The sequence below is a fragment of the Palaemon carinicauda genome, chromosome 44, assembly GCF_036898095.1.
Source record: "Palaemon carinicauda isolate YSFRI2023 chromosome 44, ASM3689809v2, whole genome shotgun sequence".
Taxonomy (NCBI): Eukaryota; Metazoa; Arthropoda; class Malacostraca; order Decapoda; family Palaemonidae; genus Palaemon; species Palaemon carinicauda.
In genome coordinates, this window is record NC_090768.1 from 24,433,219 (window position 1) to 24,450,718 (window position 17,500).

Genomic DNA, 17,500 nt, shown 5'->3' on the forward strand with positions numbered 1-17,500 from the left:
GAATATAGTTATATTATTTCTAGATTAAATCTGAATAATTTCAAATATCTCTCTCTCTCTCTCTCTCTCTCTCTCTCTCTCTCTCTCTCTCTCTCCCTTTAATTCAGACTAATGTGTGGAAGTATTTATAGCACAGGAGGTTCATCCACGAATCAGGTATTAAAGGATAAAATAGGAAGTGAATATAGTTATATTATTTCTAGATTAAATCTGAATAATTTCAAATATCTCTCTCTCTCTCTCTCTCTCTCTCTCTCTCTCTCTCTCTCTCTCTCTCTCTCTCTCTCTCTCTCCCTCTAATTCAGACTAATGTGTGGAAGTATTTATAGCACAGGAGGTTCATCCACGAATCAGGTATTAAAGGATAAAATAGGAAGTGAATATAGTTATATTATTTCTAGATTAAATCTGAATAATTTCAAATATCTCTCTCTCTCTCTCTCTCTCTCTCTCTCTCTCTCTCTCTCTCTCTCTCTCTCTCTCTCTAATTCAAGAATAAGGTAGACAAGATCATAAAATCTCTCTTATACGTTTAAACTAACTCGCTCTATCCAAGAGCAAATGGAGTCTCCGCTTGAGAACTAAAGTCTCTCTCTCTCTCTCTCTCTCTCTCTCTCTCTCTCTCTCTCTCTCTCTCTCTCTCTATCTATCTATCTATCTAGAACACAGCATCTTGGTCTTGGCTTTGACGAACCACAGGCGAGCTCATTAGGAATTCCAACCCGTCAGGGCGTTTGAGCTTCTGGTCCAAGCTGTAAGTGGCCCGTTAACTTCATTAGTCTTGGACTTTGGAGACAAATCGAACATATGCCACATGTGTCCTTTTTTTATATCTATGCAAGAAGACTGCACAAGTTTATGGAGTCGCTTCATGTTCATCATTAAGTCACTTGACCTTTCTTAATTTTTCTTTCCTTTCCTCTTTTAACAGCATCGAATTCTATGCATGAGAGAACGTTCTTTTACATAATAATAATAATAATAATAATAATAATAATAATAATAATAATAATAATAATAATAATAATAACAATAATAATAATAATGCATTACACATTTATACACATGTATATTTTATAATCCCGAGTTTTGCCACTATCCAAAGGATGATAAATGCACTTAAGGTTCCCTTTCCCATCTCTTAAACTCTGGAATTTAATGAGATTTTTTTTATATACATCTCAACTCGTATATTACCGTTAAGTGTTCCCAAACTTCCCAAACCTCCAGTTACTCATATAATAGTCGTCCATGAGCATTGCCCTTTCACGGTAAATGGTGTTGTCATCTACACAATCGCATGAACAATAGAAATAAAGGCCTAATTGACACAAACTTTCGAGTAAGACGCAAGAGCCATGGGTCAAGGTGCAGGGAAAATCTCGTTGGAAAACAAGATCAACAGCTGAACTATGCAATTTCTTAGGTATGGTGTCAGTCTAACAATGCCATTATCATCATTCTTATTGTTCAAATGAGGAGACATTTTGCAAGGAACTAACATAGAATATTAATAACATGCAGAATGAGCTTCCATATCATGAAATTCCCATATTTACACACACGCACACACACACACACACACACACACACACACATATATATATATATATATATATATATATATATATATATATATATATATATATATATATAGATAGATAGATATAGATAGATAGATAAATAGATATAAATAGATAGATAGATAGATAGATCTAAAGAAATATTAAACATAAGTCAACAAACATACAAATACAATATACACATACATAGCAACCAATACAAATAAAAGAAAAATAATACAAAGATGCACCTTTGCAGTTATAGAGGGTTGGAGGCTCAGCCAGAAAACTATACACAAGAAAAAAAAAAAGACTGAAATGACATATTTCTCTGCTTATTTAACAAACGAGTGCAATATATTAACGCCACAGAATTTGTTAGTACGCTTTAAAAGTTTTAACGAGCTGTCAGTCATCGACACTGCCACATACCTTCGCACACCACTATTACATTGATTGACGCTTTGAGTCAGAATAGGTCAATGTCGACGCTATCACCGTCGATTCATGATATCCTGCCATAAATTGAAATAAAAAAGGGTGGTAATCATCAGTCGACACGAAAACAATATATCAAATTTCAGAGAATTTCCATGGAAAAAAATGTCTTTTTCCAATTGCAAATTCTTCATCATGTCAGTTTAAAATGTTTCTAATTTTCGAAATAAAGAAAAACTTTAAGAGAGTTTTGCATTTGACTATGTGAACCTTGTTCTAATGTACCAAGAGCCATGGATAATTATGCCAAAGAAATGGAACAGTGTTACACGAGAGAGAGAGAGAGAGAGAGAGAGAGAGAGAGAGAGAGAGAGAGAGAGAGAGAGAGAGAGAGAGAGAGAGTAGTAACTCAGATGCGTGTACCGACTTTGCGTCCAATGTCACTTCGTCCAACGACACTTTGTCCACGTCTTTTTGTCCAATGTCTTTTCGTCCTATGGACTTTTCGTCCAACGGCAATTGGTCAAATTTTAAATCGTTTTAATCCATAAAAGAAAAAAATAACCCAAGCCAATCCATAACTTCCCTAATAGAAAATTAAACCTTTTAAGGATTTCTTTCTCCTTGTTGTTTGTAATAATTAATTGCCAAACTCCAAAGTATAGGAGTGAAAATAACAAGTTGAGAAAGTAAAATTAAATGGAAGTGTCTGACAGTATAGAATTGAAGAGAAACTGCTCAACATAACATAACTACTCTTTGTGGAATAATAACTCTTTTTAGCCTAGCTGATTCTTTGAGTATTAAAGGTAAGAAATCTAAGAAATAACATCTGAAATGAAAGTAAAAAAAAAAATAAAGGTTGATAATTTTAATATTAACATATATGTAAAATAATGAATGATTTGAAAAAAAAAAAAAGAATTAGAAAGATTGTTTAAAATTGGTGCAAATTATATACCACATTCTTCAAAAACTGTTTTCCTCGTTAACTCATATCCAATTACCAATCTTTTGAGACATTCGGTGATTTTTTTATATCGTGAACAAGAATTCGACTCAAATACTTCGAGGATATCCCTCGAAGCATTTGAGTCGTTTTACCTTGAATAAATCCTTCTCCTTCCTTCAAGGTTTTGATAAATTTCCAAAGGTTCAAATGTGCTCCACCCACTGTACGTTTGTTCTGGGTAAATCTTGAAGAATACCCTCATTAACATTTCATACATCTAATGGGAAAATAGGTGGATCTCTCCTTCGCCTCGCACCACGACGCCCTCTTACGACTCCTACGTAAGTCACATTAAGGTTAGCAATTAATTCGGAAGGTATTTCGTCATCGTTTGTCAATTTCTCATAGGCCTCTTCAACATCTTCAGTAGGGAGAAATGCTAATGCTAAAAAACATCTTACTTTAAGACAGAATTCAGTGTTTGTTATATTTTTCTTTGAGATCTAGATCAACTATTTTTCTAAATATGGACTGCCCCAGAAGAAAAAAAAAAATTGCAACGATAGATGAATTAGGAAACGATGAATTAAATGACTTATGAATCGCAACTTCGAGTTCTGCCATGAGATCAATTGGATCTATATTAGGTTGCATAATTTTCAATTGCTCGAAAACTGATTCCTATGTCTGCCTGGTTTTATTCGGCAGTAATGCAAAGACCCATGGAAAACTGCTACCGTTAACTTGTACATGAATGCAAAATAGTTTATACCACTGTTCTGGCATAATTTTGAATGTCCCATCACATACCCAAAGACAATATAACGCTATACCTTCGGGAGCTCTTTCTGATGCAAAGATTTGAGGTCTTTGATGATTCTCGATGCCCATATCTTATCTTAGAAACTGTTCGTCACTCTCAAGTTTACTGTATGCGTCAGGGATATCAAATCCAGTTCAAGCCACTGGATTAGCAGGAAATCCGGAATGCTTTTGTCGGCACCTTTGTACACGAGGGAGCTGAGAGCAATTATTTTCAGTTATCTCCGTAAACGTTCTCAATAATATGCTACGCTAACTTACTGCTATGTTTTCTTTCGTCTCTTCTTTAACTTCAGCAACTGCTTATCTAGCATTTAATGCATCTAAATTTGAGGGATTAAGGTGCTTACCAGAAAAATAAATAATTTTTGTCTTCCGTAACCGTGTGAATGCGCACTGGACACATCTGCCTTTTCTCACTCCTCCAGTATTCTTTTCCAAGTTTTGTATTAGTTGAATGAAAATCGTAGATGTAATTACTTACATCTAGTACTTTTCTTTTCTTCTTCGGTGATTGTATGAACTTTGCCATTTCGGGATGGGCAGATTCAGAAACTGAAGAACTAAACTTACAGCACACTCTATATACAGTATAGTACCATACTAAAGAGAGGGAAGTAAAAAAAAAGAATGTTAAGTATGCCTAATGGAATAATTAGAAAATGAGCATATTACTTTATCATAAAAGCCAATAAGGTATAAACTTTTAACACAGAAATGAAGTAAACGGTAATAACAATCCCTTGCAAGACTTGTTTTCTTTAGAAATTGGACCAAATGTCGTTGGACCAAAAGTCCATCAGACGAAAAGACATTAGACAAAAAGACCACCCACCACTCAGATGATAGTATTGAATAATATACATATACACAAGGCTATGAAAATATGCTGGAATTACACAATTTCCAGTTATCATCAAGGAACAATACAACGTTAGATGTCAATCACTTCTCTGGAGGCTTTAGAAAGTCAAAGCTCAAGGTAGGTTAAGAATAGGAATAGAAATTAACTTGTGATTGTTAACAGCATTATCAGTCGCTTATCTCTCTTGCAGTAGATAGTGATTTCCATTGTATTCTAATCACAGGGCATGGATTGACCCGTCATCTCTTACGAAACCCATGAAGGGGGAATGCCACACACACAACAACATATTCAATGTAGGTTTCCTCATTTAAGAGTACATCTCTTACATAGCATTCATTCGCTGTGCCTACTTCGAACGTTGTTCTATAGTCACATCATCGTCATTATTATTATAGTTATAAATCTATGTTTCAGTCGGACCAGTGTCTCAGGCGGAAAGGCCTACGCGTAAACTCTCCCGATCTGAAGATTATTTGATTTAAAAAAAAAAAAAAAAAAAAAAAAGAAAAAAAAAAAAAAAAAAATTGACCATTGAAAATTACACATAAAAAATAAGGTATAAGTACTAATCGTAGGCATACGAAAAATGGAAAATAAAAGTAGAGATAAAATTCTGATTGCAAACGTGTATGGAACGTTGAATAAGATTTTTCAAACTATGCAGAAGTTTATTTTCTTTTGAGTGCCCGACAACATTAAATTGGCTAGAAATGAAAGGGCCAAGATAACTTGTGAGGAATGAAAGTGTCAGTGACACACTGTGACCAACCAATTCCACCGACATCCGAAAGTTTATTTACTTCTATCACATGAATTATGGAGACTTTGCAGCTTTCATGGGAGAGTTTGGTTATAACAAAGAAAAAATATACCAAAATAACTCTGTTATAAAATAATGAAAGGCCAAATGACGAGGGATTGTTTTGTGTCATTTATAAACTGAGCTTCCTCATGTTACTATAGAGTTCTTAATAGATGATGAGTAGCTACTTTACATAGAAATTCTTTGGTAGCCTTGATAACAGTAAGGACTTGTTAGATTGACGTTCTAGAGTCGAGAACCTGGCAAGTCCATTAGCCTCTCCAACTGGCTAGATAGGGAGGGTGCTTAACTGCTTTCCTGTTTAGTTGGAGAGAATGTGTTTGGACACCGACAATTTATTGAAAGGACAACTTTAACTTCAGATATATTAACCGACCCAAAATCATTTGTTTTATCTGTATTTACGTGATAAACTGAGCACATTTTAAATATCTAACAGAAACCTTATGAGTACAATTATTTCTCCGTACACATATGTGAATATGTCTTAAGGAGTACATTTCATCAAAATGCAACACTCATTTACAGATAATTATTTTTTCCGTCGATGGCCATAAGTTTGATGCTATTTTACACAGCGCATTCAATCAGTGAACCAAAGCTGTGGTGATTGGTTGCAATGGAAACGAACACAGTTGCATTAAAGCAACACCAGTGGGTAAAATAAGTTCATCTAATAGCGTACGCTAGTATGTGGATATTGCATGCATTAGAGTCTTGCATAACATGTTCAGCAATAAAATCAAAATGAGATTACAGATCAGCGTATACGATTAATTATTATTACTATTATTATTATTATTATTATTATTATTATTATTATTATTACTTGCTAAGCTAGAACCCTAGTAGGAAAAGGATACTATAAGTAAGCTCTGAGGCCCAAACAGGGAAAATAGCCCATGAGGAAAGGAAACAAGGAAAAATAAAATACTTTAAGAACAGTAACAACATTAAAATAAATATTGACTATATAAACAACGAAAATTTAACACAACAAGAGGAAGAGAACTAACATAGAATAGTGTGTCCGATTGTACCCTCAAGCAAGAGAACTCTAACCCAAGATAGTGGAAGCCCATGGTACAGAGGCTATGGCACTACCCAAGACTAGAGAACAATGGTTTTATTTTGGAGTGACCTTCTCCTAGAAGAACTGCTTACCATAGGTAAAGAGTCTCTTCTACCTTTACCAAGAGAAAAGTAGCCACTAAACATTGACAGTTCAGTAACCCCTTGAGTGAAGAAGAATTGTTTGGTAATCTTAGTTTTGCCATAGGTGTATGAGGACAGAGGAGAATCTGTAAAGAATAGGCCAGAGTATTTAGTGTATGTGTAGGCAAATGGGAAAGTGAACCGTAACCAGAGAGAAGGATTCAATGTAGTACTGTCTGGCCAGTCAAAGGACAACATAACTCTCTAGCAGTAGTATTTCACCGGGTGGCTGGTTCCCTGGCCAACCAACTCCATTATTGAAGACGTGTAGGGTTGTATTTATGGATTTGAGCTATCTATTCCGGCGATGGAGATTAAGATATGTAAGAATTTATTGCATTGTAAGAAAATTCTCTAAGAACTCAGAAGTTTAAGGATATTTCATCATTCAGGATTTGTGGGGGTTCATTCCATTACTCCAGATGAATGTAAGAGTTAATTTCATTATTCATATTGAATGTAAGGACTCACATCACTAATCATGATGTGTTAATGCTCATTATTTTTAGATTGAGCGTAATGACTCATTATTATTCATCAGTAAATACTAATTTCACTATTCAGATGGCACGTAAATAAGGTCTCATTTCATTACTCAGTATATGCAAGTACTCTATTCATTACTCAGTAATAGTAATATAACCAGACTTATTCCAGTATTAGAAAAGTTTATGGGATTATATCATCACCCCCCCCAAAAAAAAAAAAAAAAAAAAAACAATAAGTGTATAGACTCATTTCCTTCTTCAGGACGATTGTAAGAATTCATCATATTATTTATGATGAGTTGACGTAATAATAAAGCTGAATGTAAGATTTAATTTCATTATCCAGATGACAGGATTCATTTCATTATTCAGGATGAAAAAAGTGATCCAATCTATTCATCAAGATAAGTGAGGAATTGTTTTTCAAGCTCAGTAGAAAAAAATTCACCATCCTAGATGAATCGGATTGAATTTATGGAGTTGGGTTCACCATCCTAGATGAATCCGATTGAATTTATGGAGTTGGGTTCACCATCCTAGATGAATCCGATTGAATTTATGGAGTTGGGTTCACCATCCTAGATGAATCCGATTGAATTTATGGAGTTGGGTTCACCATCCTAGATGAATCCGATTGAATTTATGGAGTTGGGTTCACCATCCTAGATGAATCCGATTGAATTTATGGAGTTGGGTTTACCATCCTAGATGAATCGGATTGAATTTATGGATTTGGGCCTATTTAGCTCGGCACTGGGGCTCGTGAGACCATTCACCGACCAAGGTAAAAGTTAGAAGACGAGGTTGGACAGCAATTTGGAAGAAAGGAAGCAAGAATTGGGATAATGTAGGAGGATATAAAGCATGTGTAGCTAGGGACCGAGCAATCGCTACCAAGACTCTTAGGCCGGGAGCACACTAGCGACTCTATGGCGCCACAAAGCCACGCCACGCCTGTGGAGGGGATGAGCGACAGAGAGCCACAGTCGCTTGCCACAGTCGCTAGTTTGCGCGGGAAAACTAGAAAACAATGGAAACCTATGGGAGACCACATCCCCGCCACACGATGCTGTGGCTTTGTGGCGCCACAGAGTCGCTAGTGTGCTCCTGGCCTTAAGTAATGTCTACAGTGGTAAGAGAGGTGCACTGAAGGCACTGCTTACCTACGGGGCATTATTCGAGATTAGAGAAGAGACTTTCCATCATTCGGGTGAGGATAAGGACTGAATACGTATTGGGAATGAATGTAAAACACATTTAATCTATTGAAGACGAATGTATAAAGACTCCTTTATTCAAATTACGTTTAATGAATGGGTCATTCCCTTATTCATAAGCATAAGAAATTAATAGTTCAGCCGAGTGTAGAGAATGATTTATCTTCATTCATCATGACTATATGGACTCATTTCATTATTCTAGAATATACATGATGTATGTAATCATTCATTCTATTCAAGATGAGTATAAGAACACATTTCACTATTCAGTTCAAGAGTTGGTATTCTCCTCATTTCTACAATGTGTTTTAGGATTCATTTCATTATCAACAATGAGTGTAAGGATTCATTATAGCTTTTTTTAATACTTATTCTATTTATAGGGAGTGTCTAAAGTCTTATTTTTCATCATTTAAGATAAAGGATGACTTTTCAGTATTCAGGATGATTACATAGAAACATTTTCTTATTTAAGGAAGACTCAGCCTTTTTGTTCAGATACATAAATACGGTTTGCACTGGAGTGACTTCATCTAATCAAAAGTAATGGACCTAATTCATACTGATTCATATAATGCTCAGATCAATGTAAGAGAGTTATCACGGACATATTTTAGAATGATTCCACTAACCACCAGATTCAAGGGGATGTAGGGATTCGTGGAAACAGATTTCAGAGAGAGTTATGCTGCTGTTGAATATAATATAAGGTGACCGCACACCATGATCAACAATGATTGATGTATTAGTAATAGTAACAACCGTGGGAAAAAATGTTATCAAGATAGTGAAGGAATTTTTCAAAAAGGCAATTTTGCGGACATTTCGGAAAGTTCGACAGGAACAATTCCTCCTTTTTTTAATCATTCAAAAGTTGCCGATATATTTCTGGAGAGACCAGACACAACAACTATTATTATTATTATTATTATTATTATTATTATTATTATTATTACTTGCTAAGCTACAACCCTCGTTGGAAAAGAAGGATGCTATAAGCCCAGGGGCCCCAACAGGGAAAATAGCTCAGTGAGGAAAGGAAACTAAGGAAAAATAAAATATTTTAAGAGCAACAATATCAAAATAAATATCACTTTATAAACTATAAAAACTTCAACAAAACAAGAGGAAGAGAAATAAGATATAAGATAGAACAGTGTGCCAGAGCGTAGAATGGTACCCCCGAGTGTAACCTCAAGCAAGAGAACTCTAACCCAAGAGAGTGGAAGACCATGGTACAGAGGCTATGGCACTACCCAAGTTTAGATAATAGTGGTTTGATTTTGGAGTGCCCTTCTCCTAGAAGAGCTGCTTACCATAGCTAAAGCGTCTCTTCTACCCATGCAAAGAGGAAAGTGGTCACTGAACAATTACAGTGCAGTCAGAAGAAATGTTTGGTAATCTCAGTGTTGTCAGGTGTATGAGGACAGAGGAAAATATGTAAATAATAGGCCAGACTATTCGGTGTGTGAGTGTGTAGGCAAAGGGAAAGTGAATCGTAACCAGAGAGAAGGATCTAATGTAGTAATGTCTGGCCAGTCAAAAGTCCCCATAACTCTCTAGTGGTAGTATCACAACGGGTGGCTGATGCCCTGGTCAACCTACTACCTTATGTCAGGTGGGGATGTGAGTACAGATTAATCCTAACGGATTCCAAAATCCAAACCTTTAAGAGCTTCTGAGCAGTTTTTCCCACACAAATCCTGAATAATTCCGTTTGGCCATCGTTGTTAACAATGCAGGATAGGTTAATTCGATTGCATTGAAATAAATAAACAGATACCTTTAAAAAAAGAACTCTGTACATAATACTATTTCATCTATAAGGCAACAAAATCTATGGATAATTTAAACGTGGAATTTGATGTGCCGTATTTCATGCGAGGAAAAATAAGATATTTTTTGTCTTCATGTCACAAAGAACTTTCATTGACGTCACTGATGAATCACCACAACATTGAACCTGGTATACGTGGCATTACCTTTATTTCAAACTACTACGGTTATATTAGCTGACCATTAATCGTAACCATTATCCCCTGCAACTATCAAAATACAACGTACTTCATCAAAACAACGTGAAGGTATTATATATATATATATATATATATATATATATATATATATATATATATATATATGTAAATATATATATACATACACACACACGCGCACACACACACACACACACACACATATATATATATATATATATATATATATATATATATATATATATATATATATATATATATATTTATATATGTATGTCTATATACATAAATATATATACATATATATAAATATATATATACATTAAATATATATATATATATATACATATATAAATATGTATATATATATATATACATATATATATATATATATATATATATATATATATATATATATATATATATATATATATCACGAACTTGTTTTATTCACGGCCAGTCGTCTGAATTAAATAAAAGCATCATTATAGTGATCCATAAGCCGCCAACAAGGGCAGCTTTCGGCTGATGGGAGGGCGAACCAGTTGCCACCCTTCCGGTATGAAACTAGCCACTTTTATATTTAAAAAAAAAAACGATAAAAATATCGAACAATATTCTAAAAGTACACTGTGAGCACGCAATAAATTTTAACATTCTTTTCGGTATCATAGCAAATAAAATGGAATTTCTACGGAAACAAACAATTAACCTTGAATAGAGAGCTTTTCCTATCATCCAGGAAAACCACCGAAATAATAATAATGCAAGACTATCAAAGCATTGTTCAACATAACAATAACATTATCCGTTGGTTTGTTTTCTAACTTCGTTCCTTTCTCGGTCATAAATAAATTCTCACACACACATGAATCGCATTTCCCTTATTTGTTTGTTTCCCATTCGCAAATAATCTAAAGTTCACCTATTTTGTTAGTTTTTCATTAACAGTTAAATTAAAGTTCACCAAATTTGCTCTTTTTTTTTTGACACAGATAAAAGATACAAAAGTCAATAAATATTCACTAGATTTTGAACTAAGATACACTATAAAATAAAGGACTACCGACTTTACATTAGAAACTCAACGCTTTTCATCTCCTTTAAGCTAACTTAGTTTAAAATGCTTAGGGAAATTAGATAGTTTAGTTATCATAAAATCACCTTTAGTTTATTATTTCATGTATTTAATTGATACCAAGTACTAACTCACGCACAATCAACATTGTGACGAGATGAACTTGGAAAAAATCTTAACTATAATGTCAAAGAGAGCATCACTCTCAGGTTCAGGTTCTGGGGCGAGGCATGGCCTTTACAACGGCGCTTAGGCATGTGGGAAAGTGAGAGACAACAGACCTCTGTGTTCAGCCGCCAAGTGTTCCCTTACAGGATGACAGTCTAGGGCTGACCACAGTCCACTGTAATCTTCTCAACTTGCTACAAACTCTTGATAACGTTAGAGATTGTCTTTTACTTTCTATTGCATGACTGATAAGACAATCTTTCTCTCTCTATCTTCAAATTACATTTGGATATGATTAGTTCCATTACCCTCCAACTAGATCGTGATGATACTGTGCTTAAATGGTGTATATTTTCCATGAGACCTCGTGACCACGTTGGGATTGTAACGGGCCGAGAGAAGGTTGTGAACTCAAAGGCAGTATGAAAGCAACTGAGTTAATTTATTATAGAACACTCTCCTTTATATACAAAACCTCAAGGCAACAGGAAATTACATGTTCGAGAAACAGACAATGTTACATAGGAGAAACGCAGACATGTTTATTCTGGTTCTTTTTAGTGCGAGGGAAGAGCAAAGATACAAGCATAATATATACAAAATGAATTATGTACGATCGTGTGACACACGGTTGGTACAGGATGTAGCTAGCTACATTGTACTCATTGCACTAAATCCATGCAGTGTCTTCATGACGGCTATGAACCGAGTATATGGGAATAAGGGGGTAAATAGAGATATATATCAAGTAAAGGGGATAAATGATGGAGAAAAGGTTGAGAATCTTGCCATAGAGGATAGTAAGGACTACAGAGATTGGTCGAACGCCGACATGTGTACATTATTCACAACTTAATATATAGTGTGAGAGAGAGAGAGAGAGAGAGAGAGAGAGAGAGAGAGAGAGAGAGAGAGAGAGAGAGAGAGAAATAACGCACATATTGAGCTATATTGGTTGACTTTTGTAATCTATAAAAGCACTTTAAAGGTTTAAAGGTCGCTCATGAATGGCAGAGGCAAGGGACAGTGACATTGCCATAGCAAGCAGGACAATGCCCTAGAGACTGACCATATAGTATATGATCAGCGGCCAAGCCTCCTCTCCACCCAAGCTAGGACCAGGGAGGGCCAGGCATTGGCTGCTGATGACTCAACAGATAGACTTGAAGGCTCCCCCAAACCCCCCAACCTTACCTCACAAGGATGGTAAGGTTGCAGACACTAATGGTACTAACGAGTTTCAGCAGGACTCGAACCCCCAACTGGCGATCACCAGGCAGAGACGTTACCAATCAGGCCATACCAAGGCCTGGCATAAGGCTTTGGAAGACTACTCTAACACATAGTCAACACAAGATGCAACTTATTGCTACAATAGCAATTGTCCATAAACGTTCAAAACTTAAATCTGGTAAAAACACGCATCGACAAACTATAGGAAGCTAAAATGTCTGTTCTCTATATGTTGGGTTAATCAAAAACAGAAGTGGGTCTCTCTTAATAAAAGAACTTACGATCAGTTTAATTTGTATCCACTAAAGAGGAACGCCTCAATGACATAATAACCTTTGGCATGACTCGATTTCGTGGGAATATTTTTTTCCCCCATTCGTATGGGGTAACACGGTTGCCTTCTTTTGAAGGACTTTGCTTTAGCTTTGGGGTGGACCGTAGTCCTGACCGGCTGCCCTGCCTGACATCGCCAAGACCCCGGTAGCGTATGCTTGTATTCTCATCAATCCTCTTTGTAACCTACTATTAGTGAGACTGCGACTGATTCCTCCAAGTTTTACGCATTTATTTGCGTTTTATTGTTTTCAAGTACAATTTTCAGTTTGGCGTTGCTTCTTCACGGCTTGCTTTTGACATATCAATTACTTAGTGGGTATTGTGTTGAAAGGTATAACGACCCCTTCAAACAAATTTACTCGTGTAGCCTATTTTGTCACGAAGCTGCCAGAGGTCGATGATGATCGCATACGGCTGCTCTAATCTTATCACAAAATAGCCAAGCCTTCTATCAATGTGTTTAATCACATATTGCTATGAAGATTACCTTATCGAGGCCTACCACCAAACTTGACGGTAAAACACCAAGCGTGTGACAGGGAACAATCAATAATAATTCATGATTGTGTTCCTATCTAAAATAACCCTAATAGATATAATATCATGATAGAAATGTGTTAAAAAAAAAAAAACCTTCCGTCATCAAATATTATATTCACATTCCAATGAAAGACGTCACATGAATATAAAGTTTGTTCTAAATTAACTTGGATATATGACTCAAAAAGAAACTTTAATTAATATGAATCATATCAAATTAGATCAACAGATAGAAAATGTTCCAAGTTGATAAACAAACATTTATAGTACCCAAAACAAATCACAAAGACTATTTAATAAAGAGATATGAAGCACTACAAGAGAAATAATAAAAGCCCCATGGAAATTTTCATTTTGGTACATGAACCCATCCCACTTTATCTATTGTTACATCATAAATGTACGATAAGATCATTTGTAAACATCCTAAAGACCAAAGACATTCCCTTTAATATGGCTGACATTTACTTCTAAGATGTGGTTTTAAATATATTGTCACTCTTTCACAAGGAGTAGATTTTAAGAAAATACCTCTGATCAACAATCAATACGAGTCTGTAGTGGGTGGATTTAAGTGCTGTGAAGTATTATACTAAAATTAAACAATTTATCCCAATTACAACGAACAGCTGAACTCGGTTGAGTCCCTTGTTAGGCTGGAGGAACGTAGAGAGTAGAGGTCCCCTTTTTTGTTTTGTTTCAGTTGTTGATGTCGGCTACCCCCCAAATTGGGGGAAGTGCCTTGGTATATGTATGTATGTACAACGAATGTGGAAATAATGGCGTCCAAGAATGCAAAAAATAAGAAGATGCACGACTAGTGTCAGTCAATACTATCACATCAATATCCACGTCATGAATCTGGAGCCAAAAAAATATCATGTTAACCCTTAGAGTAAGCTTAACCCCGATGCACATTGAATTCAGTAGTCATAATTTGTTGATTTGTTCATTTCTCCAATAAATCGTGCAAGAAGATATGTGCCTATGCTGTGTACTATAAACGAGTGTTTTCAGCCACAAACAAGAACTTAACCATTTGTGCCCCAACTATCACCAAATTATTTGGGCCTTAAATTATATATAGAACTTTACATTCATTATTGTATAGCCGACTAGATTTGCTTTCCATTGCTATAAGTTACATATATCATCAATTACATATATTCACACATGTAAATATGAGAAAATCTGTTATTTACTGGACATTTATTATATACTATGGCAATAAACGGAGTAAAAATAGTGGACGTCAATTAAGCCAGATGGCGCTTAAATGATTAAATATATATACTGATCAGTCACAAAACTGAAGAAGTGTACGTAATACACGAAAGCGCTTGGTACCTGGTCTTTTCCTTTCCTGTTTCCTGAGGATTTTACCCTTTAATATATGTTAATAAAAAAAAACTCCAAATTAAAGATCGAAACCTTTGTAACAGATTAAAGGAGCAATCTGCTTCAAAATCACACCGACCATTGGGAAAATGATAGAACGCCAAGCCGAGGAAAGGTTCAGGACCTTAACCTTGCATCATTCAACGCTCAAAAAAACTTTTGCCAACTGTGCCGGGTAGAAGAACAGGGTACAGTTTTGAGAAATTTTATGAACCCATACAAATTTCTCAGGTAAAAAGCCAAAACTTTAAATAGACACCATATAATAATGGATTATTCTCCTTAAGTATGCTTTTAAAATAGTCTCGTTCTATTGTCTTTTCTTGCAGTAAAGAACCTTCCAAAAGGAAAGTGAAATATTAAGGTTTACCTCATAAATTACATCCGTTGTCTATGACAAAGTAAATAAGACAGACTTATACATAGGGATTCTGAAAAGCTGCAGCGACTTTTCAATCATTTACTTTCCTCAAACCTTTTGGAGACCTTCGATCTACATTCGGAAAAAATGAAGACCCATTCTCTCCTAGAGACTCCTATGGGAGGTTGAAAGAAGAAAGGAACTAAGGAATGGTAGTGAAATAGGATGTAAATCAAGTGCAGCTAGAATTGGATGAGCGTACCTCACAAAGACCCATAAGCATTACCTACAGTGTGCCGTGTGAGGTGCATGATAGCGCTACCTCAAGTGGGTGTGGTAGTCGATATGTATACGAATATTTTCGGTCACTTTCCTCTTTATAATCGTTAAAAATCTTTGAATTGTTGAAATAAGTTTATTTTTCTTGTAAAATTTGACAATATCATTGTGAGATAATCAATAATAATCGCATCTAAATCTTTAAATATTAACATAATCAGTAGTCATTTGAGTTAGATTTTTTTTTTTGGGTGGGGGGGGCGAAACTGCTGTAGTTTAGTAATACAATAAATCAACTGAGTAAATCTCCGTTTCTTTCACAAAGGCTCACTCCGGTTTAACTAAAGGATTTCTGTATGAAACATAGCAATCTATCCAGGGAAAATGTTTGAATCATTTTAGTCTACCAGGCTATGAGCATTTTTCTATTTGGTCTTCAGCTGCCAACTTTAACCTTCATTTGTTAGACAAAAACTTTAAATTGATTAAATTCTTTACCTGTGGTCTGAATATTAATCTCTGGCACCATCGTTCAGTTACATTAGTTCTTCATACATGTTGCAAAAGATTTGTCCTAATTTTGACCATCCTCTGCATTCAAATCTTCCCAGACTGTACCATCAAGTATGCAGTACTAGGTAGGAAGTTATTTCTACAAGTTTCTTGCTTCCTCCATTATAAGTCTCAATACTGCACACTATTTCAGAAGTTTTATTCCAGCAGTGACCAGATTGTGGAATGATCTTCCAAATCCGGCTGTTGAACCGGTGGATCTTCAGAAGCTCAAACTCCTTACAAATGCTTTTTGATTGAACAGGTTGACATAACTTTCTTTCATATTTTATATAAGACTTATCTATCTAAAAGCTGTGATTGATCTTTATAATTTTATGATCAGTTCACATATACTGTAGAGTTTATTCGTTTTTTTTTCTCCCATTTACTTTTCGACTTGACCTGCTTTCCCTGGGCTTTAGCATACTGCTTTTCCAAATATGGTTATAGCTTGGCTAATAATAATAACATTAATAATACATGTATGTACATAAAGTAAAATATATGTAGTATATACAATATATTATATACACATATCTGTAACCTATATATACATACACATGTATATTGTGTATATTGTATATACATTAATATATAACTATGTATATATATATATATATATATATATATATATATATATATAATGTATGTATATATATATATATATATATATATATATGTATGTATATATATATATATATATATATATATATGTATATATATAATATACATATAATATATATATATATATATATAAAATATATATATATATACATATATATATATATATATATATATATATATATATATATTACTGAACTACTTACATGAAACACCATATTACCCTACCATATATACTAAAAAAACCAGCAATGAAATCATAGGACGTCGGTATAACAAGCATACAGATAGTGTTCTTACCTGATGCGGTACATTTTTTTCTCTAAAACTGCGTCGGTCATAAAACTACAGTACTTAGCAGCGGGGAGAACAGAGACCAACTGAGGGAACCCGGTGCCGAATTACTACTGATTACGGACGGCACTGGTGTATCATTCACGCCACGAATTGAACAGATGCTTTTGATGTTACGTGGTGCACATGCGAAGGTGATAGAAATTTTAGAGTTTACACTTGTTTCATGGCATGAGTTCATTCCTACCACAGCAA

The 17,500-nt window shown here is 34.9% G+C and overlaps 1 protein-coding gene across 4 annotated transcripts in view; it reads right to left on the reverse strand.

Annotated features, from left to right (window-relative positions):
* The window catches only part of LOC137634152 (protein Star-like), a 139,550-nt gene that overhangs the window by 92,437 nt on the left and 29,613 nt on the right, over window positions 1–17,500 (reverse strand). For 2 of the 4 annotated variants that reach the window (XM_068366399.1, XM_068366401.1), the window contains exon 1: window positions 17,252–17,500. This exon is cut by the window's right edge. The exons of the other annotated variants lie outside the window; for them this stretch is intronic. In XM_068366399.1, coding sequence (XP_068222500.1) covers window positions 17,252–17,292 — 41 coding nt within the window. In that variant the 5' untranslated portion in view covers window positions 17,293–17,500. The remainder of the gene's footprint in view (window positions 1–17,251) is intronic. 4 annotated transcript variants of the gene reach the window in all.